The 13,310-nt window shown below is 53.5% G+C and overlaps 7 protein-coding genes across 7 annotated transcripts; 4 read left to right on the forward strand and 3 right to left on the reverse strand.

Annotated features, from left to right (window-relative positions):
* Window positions 1–1,081: 1,081 nt before the first annotated feature.
* Window positions 1,082–1,929, reverse strand: FIS1 (Mitochondrial fission 1 protein; the record flags this gene model as incomplete). The annotated part of the gene is made up of 4 exons (XM_062877542.1): window positions 1,714–1,929; window positions 1,620–1,638; window positions 1,468–1,561; window positions 1,082–1,414 (listed from the first exon to the last, which is right to left on the reverse strand). The coding sequence occupies exons 1-4, from the start codon at window positions 1,727–1,729 to the stop codon at window positions 1,082–1,084; spliced, it is 462 nt and encodes a 153-aa protein (XP_062733323.1). The 5' UTR covers window positions 1,730–1,929.
* A 403-nt stretch (window positions 1,930–2,332) lies between these two features.
* spc24 (putative kinetochore protein spc24) lies at window positions 2,333–2,965 on the forward strand (the record flags this gene model as incomplete). The annotated part of the gene is made up of 1 exon (XM_062877543.1): window positions 2,333–2,965. The coding sequence occupies one exon, from the start codon at window positions 2,333–2,335 to the stop codon at window positions 2,963–2,965; it is 633 nt and encodes a 210-aa protein (XP_062733324.1).
* A 277-nt stretch (window positions 2,966–3,242) lies between these two features.
* On the reverse strand, window positions 3,243–4,217 carry QC761_303990 (uncharacterized protein; the record flags this gene model as incomplete). Its single annotated transcript, XM_062877544.1, has 1 exon — window positions 3,243–4,217. The coding sequence occupies one exon, from the start codon at window positions 4,215–4,217 to the stop codon at window positions 3,243–3,245; it is 975 nt and encodes a 324-aa protein (XP_062733325.1).
* A 180-nt stretch (window positions 4,218–4,397) lies between these two features.
* QC761_0051770 (uncharacterized protein) lies at window positions 4,398–4,936 on the forward strand (the record flags this gene model as incomplete). The annotated part of the gene is made up of 2 exons (XM_062872486.1): window positions 4,398–4,626; window positions 4,929–4,936. The coding sequence occupies 2 exons, from the start codon at window positions 4,398–4,400 to the stop codon at window positions 4,934–4,936; spliced, it is 237 nt and encodes a 78-aa protein (XP_062733326.1).
* Window positions 4,937–5,171: 235 nt separating this feature from the next.
* On the forward strand, window positions 5,172–6,733 carry scn1 (Cut9-interacting protein scn1; the record flags this gene model as incomplete). Its single annotated transcript, XM_062877545.1, has 2 exons — window positions 5,172–6,442; window positions 6,658–6,733. 2 exons carry the CDS (start codon window positions 5,172–5,174, stop codon window positions 6,731–6,733), a joined length of 1,347 nt encoding a protein of 448 aa, XP_062733327.1.
* Window positions 6,734–7,740: 1,007 nt separating this feature from the next.
* Window positions 7,741–10,586, forward strand: QC761_304010 (uncharacterized protein; the record flags this gene model as incomplete). Its single annotated transcript, XM_062877546.1, has 7 exons — window positions 7,741–8,160; window positions 8,331–8,361; window positions 8,433–8,484; window positions 8,546–8,924; window positions 8,980–9,310; window positions 9,370–10,068; window positions 10,127–10,586. 7 exons carry the CDS (start codon window positions 7,741–7,743, stop codon window positions 10,276–10,278), a joined length of 2,064 nt encoding a protein of 687 aa, XP_062733328.1. The 3' UTR covers window positions 10,279–10,586.
* Window positions 10,587–10,641: 55 nt separating this feature from the next.
* Window positions 10,642–13,259, reverse strand: QC761_304020 (uncharacterized protein; the record flags this gene model as incomplete). The annotated part of the gene is made up of 2 exons (XM_062877547.1): window positions 11,463–13,259; window positions 10,642–11,392 (listed from the first exon to the last, which is right to left on the reverse strand). The coding sequence occupies exons 1-2, from the start codon at window positions 12,365–12,367 to the stop codon at window positions 10,642–10,644; spliced, it is 1,656 nt and encodes a 551-aa protein (XP_062733329.1). The 5' UTR covers window positions 12,368–13,259.
* Between the last annotated feature and the right edge of the window lie 51 nt (window positions 13,260–13,310).

Raw genomic sequence — 13,310 nt, forward strand, 5'->3', positions numbered from 1 at the left:
ATGGAATCACCGAGTTGCCCTTGTTGCTGCAAGACTGCTTTGTGTGTGGTTTATAGGGGCCTTCTTGGAGCTTTTAGGTTTCGATCTCCTTGCTCTTCTGGTGTCGTTGATGTTAAAAGTGGAGGTAGAGCGATTGTAGGTGTAATGGTCAAGGTGGGTAGTAGGGTAGACAGGGGTCTAAAATAGGTTCCAGGTCGTAATCAGCTCGATTATGTATGATGATGACTGAGAAGCTCTTCCAGGTACCAACGGGTATCAAATGACCCCATATCACCCTTAGCGCGAACCGACTTGAAATAGGTAGGTAGCTTGAGCAGCAGCAACTCGTCCTGATTGCCACAGATTATGAACAGTCAGGTCGTGGCAAGGGGAGACGTAAGATGCAAAGGCTAGAAGACTGATGAAAAGACAAGAGCCACAGGTTCCAAGTTATAAGGGTATTTTCTCATATCGATAACTGGAGCCCGATGCTTGCTGTTCAGAGGGGCTACCTACTTCAAGGTGGCATACATTGCATTTCATCCCAGCGACAGGTCTGATATGCCCAATGGCTGGCACAAAACGAGGGGAACAATCTGTCCCAGCGAATCGCTCTATTGCTACTCTGAGTACTGCCAAACCCAATGTACAGTGGCTATTCTACCTTGATGTGCTGCAAAGTAACTGAGGGGTAAGTAAGGCTGACTGGGAAGTGGCAAAACCCAGCGTGTTCCGATGTCTCTCTCTCTAGGTTGTTCCTGCAGCAAGATCGTCACTTCAATATGCCCAAATCGTCCTCTTTGAAGCACTGAAATTATCGGGTGTTCGGTAAACACAGTTTCAGCCTCAGGATATCCCCTATTTTGCACATATGCTGCCCCCAACCCCAGGCTCAACCCCAGCCACGCCTCAGGCAGAAAGAATCAAAGGCTCCCATTTGAACAGTGGCATCGCTTTGTCACGCTCATTACCCGGTAGTACCTATCAGAGAACCCCAGGTAAACCCGTATCCCAAATTACACAAGCTCGTCGTCTCAAGAATACAAATACAGGTGTGTCTCCGCCCTTGCTGTCGTTATCGTTTCGAAGTCATAGTCATAGGTTATCTCTTCCTCCCCAGGTTTCTGAGCAGCACACCTCCAATAATACCCGCGGCAACTGCCACCCCGCTCACGATGGCCACGCCCATCAACCCTTCCTTGGCCACCTTGTCGTCGATCAACGTGCGCAAATTCGAAGCTTGAAGGTTGGCAGGTTCCTTTTCGATAAGGAGGTCGTTGTATCTTCGCGCCTCGCCGTAGTTGCCGAGCTTGTAGTTTCCGAGAGCGAGATAGTAGAGGCACTCGCGACGGCGTTCTGGGGACGTTCGGAAGATTTCTGAAAGGAGCATCACGCCGAGGTGTTGCTCAGAGCGTACGTTCGACTTGACAAGGCCCTGTTTACTGTATTAGAACACCATTTAGTTTTCTCGTGAGCCGAGATGCGCACCCAGGCATAGTTGAACTTTGTTTGCACTCCCACCATCTCGCCCTCCTTCTCATACTGTGCCCTGAGCACTCCGAGCTCTGATGGGCTCAGAGGGCTGTTTTCCTATAGTCAATATCTGTTTTCAAGCACTTCATATTCTCGTACAAGCTTACGTTTCGGCATCGATAGCATCTGGAAGCATGGCTGTTAGCTACCTCAGCTATCCACTGCGGCGTCAGGTCACTCTCGGCCCATAAGAAAACCTACATGGTAATTGTGTCATGGTGGGCAAAACTCTCCCCAAAGAATAGCTTCCGAGTCAGTCTGTTTCTGGCAGGGTCGGACAGGATTGAGAAGAAGGTTGTTGAATGCGGCCGGTTTCTACCTTTCAAAAAGCCTTGTTCTTGTTCTGCTCTGTTCTGCGCTTTGGCTGCAGGCGGCGGCTGAAGCTCGGGCCCTTTCCTTTGTGTGTGCCCACACGGGTGCCCAAGTGATCGATGACGAAGCACCTTGCCGCTTGCCGTTAGTAGGACAACGGAGACGTGATAAGCTGATAAGAGCAACCCCACGTTTTAGTACCCTGTCACTGTGGTGATGCCAAGACGTTAGAACAACAATTGCTTTCCAGCGGCAGCTTTGCGACGCGACAGCGCATTAAATTCAATCCCTTTTTTTCACATCAACCAACCCACACACACGACCATCGCCTGCAACCACGCACACAAGTACAATCGCAACTACGGTCACAACACTCAAAAAACATCATACAGACAGCACAAACCCTCAAGTCTCATCTGGCCATAACACTCAACAAACACCACCACTCCTGTTCAATCCAACCCTACATCACCCCCCTTCCACTGCCCCCTTCAAAAAGCAGCCCAAAATGCTCCTAGAAGAAGACCCCTCCCTCCTAATCCGCCACACAATCACAAACTTTAACACCGCCCCCGACCGCCTCGCCATCTCCCGCATCTCTGAATCCCTCTCCACCCTCGCCCAAGCCCGCGAACTCCGCATCCGCGAAGCCGAATCCTCCCTCAAAAAACTCTCCCGCCAGCTCTCCACCCTCTCCAACCAGCACCGCGAGCTAACCTCCACCCACTCCTCCGCCGCCCACGCCTCCGAGATCTCCCGCCTCGACACCCAAAAGTTCCGCATCGCAAAGTCGGCTTCAGACCTCGAAATGGAAACGGAGCGGCTGCAGGGCCAGCTGGACGAGTTGAACGCCAGGCTCCAAGAGCTGGAGATGCAGGGTGTTGATGGCGGGGATGGGGTTGAAGGAGTAAGAGGTGGGGACGGCGGGGTGGAGGATGAGGTGCTGCTGAGGCTAAAGGTGTATAGGAGTTTGGGGATGGAGTTGGAGAAGAGTGATGATGGGAGTGGGAAGAAGGATGGAGGGGGAGAGTTTAACAGGGTCGTGTTGAGGAATGATAAGAGGGGGGATGTTCATGTTGTCAAGATTGATGGGGGGTTTTCGAGGTTTTTCTATGCGAATTACTTTTGGCAGAATCTTTGATGGGATGTTGTTGGAATACGTGGGAAAGGAAAAGGCGTTTGGAGTTTGATACCACGGGCATGGCATGTACACGATTTCGTCTCAAAAGAAAAAGAAAAGATTGTACAATTACTGTTCAATCAATCCGAGCAGAGATGCCGCTTTTCATTATCGTTATTTACCCTCGGATTCCTCTGCCTTGTTCTAATTCCTCGCTATGATTGCCCAGGATCATACCCAAATACGCCGGAAACGCTCAAGTTTGTACACAGAATACCTACAGTACACCTTTTCTTGCTCAGGCAGCCGGAGTCTTTCTCACAGACCTCGGACTCAGCAAGTCATGGCTAATCCTCGACTCCATCTCCAGCGTCGTGAACGCCGGTGGGGGGATTGGAAACGTCTGGTTCAGCCTCACCGTCGAAGCATTCGGCGTCGGCCCCGCAGTCCTTGCCCCAAACCCACCTGTTGAAGCGAGCCAGTCATGGTTGATATCGTTCATTATCGTCCCCCTCCTCGATCCGCTTCTCGGGGTAAGATACGACCCGCTAGGGCTAGGCATCGGCCCGGCACTATGCGAACGGGAATGGCCGCGGGTGAAGGGAGCTCGTCCTTCACGTGCGAGTTCAAGGCGAGAGTTGATGCTGGTCCAGTCCGAGTCGCTGCCGTTGTTGTCGAGCCTCCACCCGCCAATGCCTTCATAGTCACGGTCCAAGCCGACAGATGGGGTGAGGACTGCATCGGCAAAGGTAGCCGGGGGGAGGCTTGCGTCGGCAAAGGTGGCTGGGGTGATGGTGGTGATGTCGTTGAGAACTTGGTTTTCATGTATGGGAGTGATCGTCCCCGGTGAGGAAATAGATACTTGGCTGGAGGAGCGCCTGGAGTGTTTCCTGAAACCGTAGCTGGATTTACGGCGGGGGGAGATGTACCCTGAGTTGGGGTGACCGGTTGTTTTAGGGAAGGGAGAAAGGGGGCTGTGGCTGGAAGAGCTGGAACGGGCGCTGGAAAGTGGTGATGCCGGCGTCCTCCAGCCGTCACCGCGGGAATAGCGGCGTTGACTGTCTGCCGAGGATAAGAAGGAGGACTTGCTCTTGCCGCGCAGGAAGTACTGTGGCACGAAAGCGAGGGCGATATCGAGGTAGACGATGGCCGCCCTGAACATCAATACTGAAAAGGCGAGGGCGGAGGTCACGCCTGCGAATATGGCCAGTGGGAGGGTGAACATGAATAGGAAGGGGACCACAAGGCCATGTACGGGGTTGATGAGCGCCATCTTGTTCAATTGATGACCCCTATTGGCTTGGAATGAAACGAGAGAAACTCCAGAACTCGAGCTGGACGAGAGAAGGAGGGCCGACAATTGGTTATTATGGGCGATGCATGGCGCGATAGGGGAGCGGCATGTTATCTCGCTCTAAACACGCAACTTGTTAAGGTTAGGGGGAAAAGTCGAATGCAGGTGCTAGATAAGGGCAGACAAAGAATAATACGGCCGGACGGCGACCGACGGCTCAAGTTGCCCCTTGACCTCCGCTGTGAAGCAGCTCAGACGCTGTCTCCCGTCTCCAGGCATGTGAAGGCCAAGCCGTGGGAAGTTTGGAGGGGCATTCCCAGTAGTGCCAGGAATCCCTGGCGCAGCTCACGGGAAGACGACAGGGCTTTGGCGGGGTCGTCTTGGCATCGTATGTGTTCCACTTGCAAAACTCGGACGCTTTGAAAATCATCAGCGGAACGTGCCGAGGGAGAAAGAGTTTGGGGGGGGATCTTCCAGTCTAAAGCGTTGGGCCCTGTTTCGATATTATTAGCACCACGATTAGGTTTGGCTATCTCTTGACAGCCGAGGGGCTTGTCTAGGAAGGTATATCAAAGATGTCGGTAAGGTGTGGGACTTGATGTTTCAAAGTACCTTTAAGTTCAACATCAGAACTCCAGGTAATGCCACAAAATCAAGAAAAAACTCCTCATTAACACAAGTTCCTTCCAGCTCCATAAACGAAGGGAATGGAATCAAAAAGACGGCAAACGGCTCACAGCAGCAGCCTTGACTCGCGTCCATGAGCGCTCAGCCCTAGCGACTGATGCCAAGACCCTGAGGGTTATAAGTGGGGGAAGCTGGCCAAGATCAATTCCACCCTTGACATCATCGCGACCCGAGTCCAACTGACAGCTTGAACCCAAGAGGACTGAAACGACCCCGGACATCAGTCATCCAACATCGGCAGACACAATGTGTGGTCCAAGCGAAGGCCAATCCCGCAGCCATGAGAGGAGGAGTGGCACAGACGACGACGGCGACTTTCCCTGGGACTTGGGGGTGTGCGATGCCCATTGTCACCCAACCGACACCATGACCTCCATTGAGAGTATCAGCAGCATGCGCGCACGTGTCTTGACAGCCATGTCCACTCGCTCGCAAGATCAAGACCTCGTGGCATCGGTTGCCGCCGAGCATGGCATCAGAGACCGCTCCGCGCTAGTGTCAGACTGTCAAGAGGCGTCACGCAAGATCGTGCCGGCCTTTGGCTGGCACCCATGGTTCTCACACCAGCTGTTCGATGACACGGCGGGGAATGGCGGCAACAGTACCTATGACCCGTCGAGCTCATCGTTGGCCGAGCAAAAAGCCAAGCACTACGAGGCCGTGTTGTCTTCCTCCCCAGATGCCGAGTTCGTCGCTTCTCTCCCGGACCCAAAACCTTTGAGCGGCTTCTTAGCCAAAACAAGGCAGCGGTTGGAGGAGAACCCGCTGGCTCTGATCGGTGAGGTGGGTTTGGATAAAGCCTTCCGTTTGCCGTCTGCTTGGAAGGAGGATGAGCAACAGGAACGGGACGAGGGGCTTACTCCGGGCGGGAGAGAAGGCCGCCTCCTGAGCCCATACCACGTCAAGATGCCACACCAGACCCAGATTCTCACAGCTCAACTGCGACTTGCTGGCGAGTTGGGTCGTGCTGCTAGCGTTCATGGAGTCCAGGCTCACGGAGTTCTCTTCGACGCCATCTCGGCACTTTGGAAAGGTCATGAGAAAGAGGTCGTGTCTCGTCGGAAACAGAAAATGGTGGCCAAGGGCGCCGAGGACTTTTCATCGTCGAGCGAAGAAGAGGAGGACGAAGACGACATTTGGGCAGAGATCAATGGTCAAGCGCCAGCCGCCAAGCCGAGGCAGAAAAAGTACAAACCGAAACCATTCCCTCCGCGGATATGTTTGCATTCTTTCAGCGGGTCGGCCCAAGTGATGAAACAATATCTTCATCCGGCGGTGCCCGCGACAATGTACTTTTCGTTTTCGACTGTCATCAATCTTGCCACGGCAGGCGGCAAGGACAAGTTTCCTGAGTTGGTCAAGACCTGCCCCGATGACAGGATTCTCATCGAAAGCGACTTGCACACGGCTGGTGAGGATATGGACTACTACCTCGAGGACATTTGCAGAAAGATCTGTGAGATCAAAAAATGGACGCTGCAGGAGGGCGTCGAGAAGCTGAGGAAGAACTATGAAGAGTTCATCTTTGGCCCGGCCTGAGCGGTCGTTGTTGTTACTACCTCCTGTAACAACTTCAGATGTTGATATTCAGAATCATGTCTTCTAGGATCATAGCGGCACAGCGACATATAACGTCACACTATAAAATTGCAGTTGATTCATAGCCCGTCAGTAGCTCGTATCCAGGATGATGGATTATTCCCCCCATGGTTCTGATTACGTGATCATACAGGTTGAAACCCCAACCTCGGTGCCGTGATGCCGAGCTCCTGCTCTCGGTCGACTGGCCCGACGACAAAATCCCATGAATTGTTGGAGGTCATACAACATGCGCACAGATGACCAAGAGTGTCGGGTGAGGGCAATGGCTTGAGGTATATAGCTCAACCAAGTTTTATATCTCGCAGTAGTTTGGTCAACACCTGGGCAACTGCCGTCGCTTGGTTTAGAGGACCGCCTCTTTGGGGTTGCCGTTGCATCGGTGGCGTTTGACATCATGACCATCAAAGACCAAGGTGATATACACAGATACGGTACCATCTCGTCGTCACCAAGAACAATAAGATCAAGAGACTCTACGGAGTACGGCATAGCGGAATAAATAAATAGGTAGCGGAATGCTGAAGAGGAAAAAGCTGCTTACTAACTCCCCTCCGATGAAAGGAAATGCCCTCGGTCCAGGGCCCCGCTGACAGCAACCAACTTCAAGTCACTAACGGCTTCCTTCATGCACTCCCGTCGCGGCCGGCCCCCTCGATTTTGGCAGGTTTGGCGGGGAAGTGGACATCGGAGCCGTCCTTATTTCCCCATCAATTCGCCCTCCAATTCTTCCCATCCCCGAATCCCCGCTGCCTTCTCGTTTCCTCATTATTTCCAGCGCTGCCCAGACGCTTGTGCCTCCCCATCAACGGCTGTTTTTGGCACTTTCTAAGCTGTTAGTGCCCGCGCGCATCCGCATGCCAGAGACCCGACCCTTGCTGCAGCAAGCAGCTTCTTATTCCCGGTAGCGGTCACTGAAACAGACAGGACAGGACCGACGGCCGCGCCTCTTTCCCACTCCCGTCCACGAGTCACCCACGTTTTTTTTTTTCAGAGCAGAGCAGAGACACAGACGGGGTCCCCAGGCTATCCCGGGGAATCCTCACCCACAGTGCCACAGTTCCCACCGGTTTCCCCGCGTGTTCCGGATTTCCACATCCGCAGAGGCGTTTCTGGGGAAGGGAGCCACTGACGGTTTCTCGGCGCGGTCTGGGCGGAGCTCACCAGTCAAGCAACTCCTTGCCTGTCAATTGCCTTGGCATTGAGTTTTGTATCAATGGATCATGATGCTGCCTCGAGACTGAGGCGGCCACGGCAGCCACCACAGACACAGCAGCAGTCACTTGTTTGGCAGGCTGGTGTCTCCGAGTCATCTCTAACGCCAAGCCCGGCAGAGTCCGGTACCATCTACGCCTCGTCCACCGGCGTCCACAACAGCAACGGTAATAGCAACGGGGCCGGCACCAGTTATCGCCGTAGAAGGAGATCTACTCTGGTCGATGTCGAGGACTCCATAGCTGTTCGCGGTGATGGATACAGCAACGGAGCCGGGGACGTCAAGCATGCACGCAGTGCCTCTGCTGAGGATGGTGATAGTGACGGCGCCTCTCCTACTACTGCTGAACACCAGAGGAAGAAGCAGAAACGAAACAAGCCCACGTTGTCCTGTTTCGAATGTGTAGGGAGAAAGACAAAGGTAGGGAAATTTAATTGGGCTGCATATCAAGAAGAGTCGATCTCGGCCTCGCCATGGGGGGGGGGCCGCGGGCGGTCTTACACAGACAGGTCTTGGCACATATCACCAGATTCTCGGATATGAACCGAGCCCATTCTTGCTGTTGTTCCCGGGCTAACAATTACTGCCAGTGTGACAGGGGGAGACCGCATTGCCTTGCATGTAAGTCTGCCTGTCGACTTGCCCACAGACTTGCCGTCTGATCTCGACCCCCAGGCTAACGCTCCGCATAGGTATCAAACGTCAGACCAAGTGTGAATATGCCCACGTTGCCAATGTACTCGAGTGAGTCGTCCCCTTTGCTTGTTTATACGTACCTTGCCTGTCGTGCTCATGCTCTGCATAGGGAAACGACCAGAAGTGCGGCCAACGAGCGCCGGATGACGAAGGGTCCCAAAAAGAAGGGAGACGCGCTTAAACCCACGATCCCAAACGCTGCTGATAGGGGCTTCAACGTGAATCGACTAAAGGCGCTGGGATCGGTTTCAACTTCGACAGGCCTGCTTTCGAACGTTCCCTACTCGGCTCCTGGCTCGTCCAATGTATTTGGCATTGGATCTGAGCACCCGTTTGCTAATTACTGGACTTGCGACGGGGGCTTGCCCGAGGTTATCTCTGTCTTGCCGGAGAAAGTGCAGTCGGATATTCTCCTGACGCGGTATTTTGAGTGTGTCGACCCGGTGTATCCGATGCTACATAGGCAGACGTTTTATGCCGACTATGAGGTATGGACTCGAGTGTGTCCTTTTTGCCTGGTTGTTTACTGACAGGAGTACTAAGCATTTCTGGTCGTTGAGCCGGCCTGAGAAGGACCAAGCCGACGGAGCGTTTGTGGCGCTCATTTTCGTCATGCTCGCCTTGGGCACTCAGTTTGTGACGTCGACTTCGCCCAGGGAAAGGAAGCAGACGGCCGAGTTCTACGCTTCGGCGAGTAATCAAGCCTTACGTGTGAGCTCGTATCTTAGCATAGCGAGCATTCGATCGATCCAGGCCATGGTGTTGATCACGTACTTTCTCATCAACGACAACCACGCTTCTGATGGGTGGGCGTTCGGGGGGGTTCTTATGAGGCAGGCGTATGCGATGGGATTGCATCGAGATCCAAATATTGGTATGTCTTCTGCTCCCTCCACCGTGTATAAACATTTGGTTTCTAACCCACCCATCCAGTCGTCCCTGACGCCTCCCCTTTTGAAAAACAACAACGCCGCAAGGTCTGGCAGGCCGTGCTTCTTCAAGACACCTTCCTGACGGTCTTGCTATCGCTCCCGCCAAGCGCGACCCACACCGACGTCAGCGTCGACGACCTCAAGCAGGACGACGCCTCCATCGCCACCGACGACCCGACCGACACGGACTACATCAAGTCCAGCTGGACGCTCGCCAACCTGGTCCAGGAAACCATCTGCTCGCCTCGGTCCCTGGACGTGCCCATCTGCACCACCGTCCGCCAAAAGTCTAAGCTGGTGCAAGACTTTAGGACCGTCTACCGCACCTTTCCAACTGTGTTTCGCTATTGGGACCCGCAGGTCTTGACGGAGATGGCGCAGAGCAACAAGCGGGTGGTGAGGCAGACGCTGTTCCTGTGCAGCAATTACTTTCACAACTTGATGCTGGTGCATGCATCGGAGAGCGCGGATGTGCCTGTTAACGTTAGGGGGACGTTGGAGGCGGCTCACGATGCGATTACGGCTTTCTTTATCTTGTTTCAGCTTTTTGAGGCTGAGGCGAGGGTGTGGTGGGTTTTCAACCACAGGGCGTTTTTGGAGGCGCTTTGTATTGGGAATGTGCTGAGGGAGGTGGCGAGGGGGGAGGAGGGGGGGAGTATGGGGGAGGATCCTTTGTTTATAAGGGCTAGGAGCGATATTGGTGAGTTTTTTATTCTCTGGGCATGGGGCGAACAGGATGCTAACAGTGATTATGACAGCGAGGATGATTGAGATTATGGAAATTATGAGCCAGGGGGAGCAGGCTAGTGAGACGGCTAGGACGAGGGTGCAGGTTTTGAGCGAGTTGTTGTTGCCAGGGGGTAGAGGAGGGGAGGGTGATGGGATGTATACGATTGGTATGGGGGTGTAGTTCACCAGAGTATTTGAGTGGTAGTTTCTTTGGATGTTTTGGAGGGAAAAGGTATGGTTTCAAAGGTACCTAGGTATATATATGGCATAGTACACGGAACATGTATGGTAGCGAATGGATGGCAATGATAATCATGGGACAATCACACTGGTATGTCTCGTAGCGAATAGCTACGAGTATCACTATCTTCCATGATATACATACCCAGCAAGCAATGGCCCGACCTGAAAACGCAAGTCAATCTTTGGAATTCTCGAACCATACCGTCTTCCAATAGAAACAACAACTCCCCATTCTAACCCCCTTGCCAGGTATCTATAACAATCCCCCCCCCTACATGAAGAACAACCACCCATCTCCCCCCTAATGATGCCCAACCCCCTCACTCGACCCATGATGAGGATTAGGATAATACAATGCCGCAACAGCAATCCCCACATAAACAATCACACACAACGCCCCCTCTAAATAATTACTCTTTTGATCCCTCAAAAAGTTCCCCACCGTCAAGATTGCCAACAACAGCACCGCAAGGTCAAAAACCTCAAAGTTCAACCCCATCGGCTTCCCCAACCCCCACCCCACAATCACCACCAGCGGCGCATTAAACATGACCGTCTGCAGCGTCGCTCCCAGCACATGCGAAAGCGCAAAGTTCATCTGGTTGTCGTACGCCTCGTCCACCGCCGTCAGGTGCTCCGCCGCCTTTTCCACAAGCGGCACAAGAATCAACCCGACAAACGCGTCTGAAACGTGCCGCTCAGTGACAAGATTGTGTATCTGATCCACCAGCGTGATGGCAATAACGGTCACGAGCGCGATGGATACCGCCAGGGCGAGACAGCACTCCGTCAAGGTGAGCCGGTTGGAGTGGTGCGAGTACTTTGGGTTGTGTCTATCCTCATCCCTCGCCTCGTCGGCAACAAAGATGGCGTCGTAGATGCCGTGGTGGGTGTGGGCTTGGAAAAAGACATAGATCAAGTAGGCAATCAACAGCAAGACAGCCATCGATCGCGAGATTTCGATCGTTTTGCTGATGAGCTCCTCTTCGGGGAGTTTCCCGCTGTTGATCAGACTGTGATGAAAAACCGTCGGGATGGCCAGGCCGAAACCACTATTGTTAAATGTTAGCCCCTGTCTACCATCAACAGTGAAGAAAAAAAAAAAAAGGGGGGAAGACATACGCAGTAAGCAATAACCCAGACCCAGCCTCACTAACAGCGTCACTAAACCCCGTCTCCTCCCTCCTCAACCCCCCGGCAAAAAAACACAGCCCCAAACACAACAACATCGTCGCCAGCACACTCCCCAATATCGCCGCCTTGATCACCTGCACGTAATCGATCCCCCCCTCCTTCTGCTCCCTCGTGATCAAGACGATAAACATGATAATCTCCACCAAGCTCCCGAGCGTCGTCTCCACTAACACCCCCCAGACATGGGCGAACTTCCGTGACAGTTCCTGCCCGGCAAAACCGATAAGGTTCGCGCAGGGGACCATGGCTAGGTAAGCGAGGATGAAGATGACTAGGTTTGCTGTTGGGGAGGGGGTGAGGGCATAGCGGACTGCGATGGCGACGGGGACGACGGGCCAGAGGAAGTTGACCATCCGGGAGGCCCGGGAGGAGGACTGGTAGACTATGCGGAGGAAGTGAAAAGGGTGAATTCCTGAGCGGTGGGACTCGCCCGTGTGACGGATTTGGAGGGAGCGTTTTACTGCCTGGGCGGCAGTGCGGGTGCGGGAGAGTTTGAGACCTAGGTTGTTGTTGTTGTTGTGGAGGGGGAGGGCGCCATTGTCTGGGAGGACCTCGCCTTGGGCGGTTGCGGTGCGGGAGGAGGGTTGTCTTGAGGTCGAGGTGGAAAGGGTTGGTTTTTCCTGGGTGATGGTGTGGGAGGGGGAGGGTTTCATGTCGTTGTTGGGGTTGGTGATCTCTTGAGGGGGAGGTGGTTGATGAGGTGGGTGTTGTTGCCCTGGTTGGGAGGAGGCGGAGAGATACTGCTCTAGCAGCAGCGAGGTGACTTGTGTAGGTGCCAGCTCGGGTGTGTCGCTTCCTGGTGGTCCCCGTGGTGGTGGGGAAGATGCCGACATGGTTGACCTGCTGGGCTGGATCTTGGTGACCTTCTAGAAGAGAAGCTTTACCCCAGATTTCGGGGCGATCAACGTTGCGATCTGGGTCTAGCCTAGATCTGACCAGTTGTATCCAAGTGACAGTAGTAGCACAGATAAGATAGAAGAAATGTAGAAATCCAAAAAGAAGCGGACAATCTGATTGTGAAATAAAAGTGACTGAGGAATAATTCAGGGGTAACAAAAAGTTGAAACCACAACGGGGACGGCCCGCTACTTAGTTGCGTCGGGTCTCTCTCGTCCCGTTCGTCTCTCGTGCTTGGTGGTGGTAGTTACGGAGTCTTAATTACACGGCAGGCAGGTACGAATGCAACCAAGAACTCCGAGTCTTGGGGAACATGGTTAAGCCGGCTTGGTGTTGGTACTTTTTTTCTGGAGAACCCCCCCCAAAAAAAAAGAGAGGCCCAAAAAAGAAGCCTTCAGCGAATGGGCGGCACAGAGCTTCATTAATACCCAATCTATGTCTTGGCTTCATGTTTCAGGAGTTCAAAAACGGGCATATCAGTTGGTTGGTCGCCCGTTCTAGGCCAGCTGGAGACTCCAACACATGTTTGTCTTGCACAACCGTGATATCACCGCTCATGTCGTGCCCTGTGCCCGCTTTCTTGCGCCGTGATGGCTGTGCTGTTGTGCCCCGCGTCTGTGGTTCATTACCTCGCCGTAATCGAAGACATTCGGCGGTTCGAGACCGGCAAGTTGTGTCGTGTCTGTCCTCGGCTGCTCTGTTAACATCCGCCACGTTGAATTAAGCTCTCCCCCTAACAGCGGGACGTCCCTCAAACTGTCAGGGTAATCAGGGGTCATCCCATCCGTCCCTTTGAAGTTGGGGCAATGTGCCAATAGCTGGGCAGACAAGTAGCTCTCGAGTGCTGTCTCTGTTTGCACCGCACGTTTTGAGATGGTT

This window comes from Podospora bellae-mahoneyi, chromosome 3, assembly GCF_035222275.1.
Source record: "Podospora bellae-mahoneyi strain CBS 112042 chromosome 3, whole genome shotgun sequence".
NCBI lineage: Eukaryota > Fungi > Ascomycota > Sordariomycetes > Sordariales > Podosporaceae > Podospora > Podospora bellae-mahoneyi.